Source organism: Gregarina niphandrodes (genome assembly GCF_000223845.1).
Source record: "Gregarina niphandrodes unplaced genomic scaffold scaffold00119, whole genome shotgun sequence".
NCBI classification, from domain to species: Eukaryota; Apicomplexa; class Conoidasida; order Eugregarinorida; family Gregarinidae; genus Gregarina; species Gregarina niphandrodes.
The window spans coordinates 1-1,261 of NW_011645883.1; the positions used below are offsets into that span (position 1 = coordinate 1).

Consider the following 1,261-nt stretch of genomic DNA (forward strand, 5'->3'; position numbering starts at 1 on the left):
CGCACGCAGTGCTTCTCGTTACAATTATCCAAACATGTTTCGTTGGTAGATCCGCCTTTCGTTGACACGCAATTCCCGGTATCATTATTCAAATGGATACAGAGGTCATCGCCGGCGGCAGGCAGATCACTCTGCACAAAACCAAGTAGTGCCAACGACGTTCCAACGAGGGACAACATAAAAATCTTACGTAAAATACACTAAATTACTATAAGCGCTGAAGAACGACTGTCTCTACTAGCCAGTCTTGCAGATTAAAAGAATGAAGTGTAGAATTTGTATTGACTATAGGATGCTGAACAAGGGGAAGACTCTGAATGCCTATCCGATCCCGGTGCTGGGGAAGCGGCCAAGTGTGGCCGGTGCTGGTCACAAGTACTGCGTGTGCCTGGATTGTAATGATGACTTCTGAACAATACACGGCGTTTGTGCCTCATAGGGGCGTACTCGAGCACAACGGGATGCCGTGTGGTGCAATGAATTCGCCCATGATCTTGCAGCAGGTTATGAATCGGGTATTTGAAGAGACATATACCCGTGTTTGTGGGCAAGATTGTTGGTATGGCAGGCATGCGAAGGATGTGGAGTTCGTGTGGAACCAGGAACGTGAACCGGAGTTTGAAGGCCTGAAGGGGATCGTGGCTGAGTGTTGACTGCGCTGAAGGTCGCGGGTGGGTTTGAGCTCACGACCGACGCGAGCGATAGGTCGATTGGTGCAATCCCAGAAAAGAGACAAAAGTAGGGAAGTGTTCCGGTCAAATTCGGCAGCAGGGAATTGGACGAATGTCAACAGAGGTGGGACACACGAGAAGGGAGCTGTGTGCTAGACGGTTATTCACGGAAAGGTGACAAGACTACTTGTGTGCTGCTCCTTTTCCGAAAAAGGCTGATCACGAGAACTTGCTGTACTTGGCTAACTCGACGAAAGGGAAGTTGGCGAGGTGGTGGCGCGGACCGGTCAAGATGCGAGGGCGCGGGGACCGAACTGCCTGGGTGAGGAATCGAACTGGAGGTGTGCATGTTCCGTTGGAATGCAGAAGAGACCAAATGACGGGTGGGTCGGAGGACACCGGGGGGCGAAGCGGATGCGGAGACTGATCGCGAAGTATTTCTGGTAGCCCGGAGTTACCAAGGAGAAGATTTCTGCAGGAACTGCCTGTTGTGTCGTCGGTTGTTTACTGCGCCTGGGGCCGCACAGGTGCTGGGTATTCTGGACGGGTGCTGGGTATTCTGGACAGGGATCGCTTCAAGCAGCTTGTTT

The 1,261-nt window shown here is 52.0% G+C and overlaps 1 protein-coding gene across 1 annotated transcript; it reads left to right on the plus strand.

The window, feature by feature from the left end:
* Positions 1-401: 401 nt before the first annotated feature.
* On the plus strand, positions 402-653 carry GNI_204240 (RNA-directed DNA polymerase; the record flags this gene model as incomplete). The annotated part of the gene is made up of 1 exon (XM_011135472.1): positions 402-653. One exon carries the CDS (start codon positions 402-404, stop codon positions 651-653), a length of 252 nt encoding a protein of 83 aa, XP_011133774.1.
* Between the last annotated feature and the right edge of the window lie 608 nt (positions 654-1,261).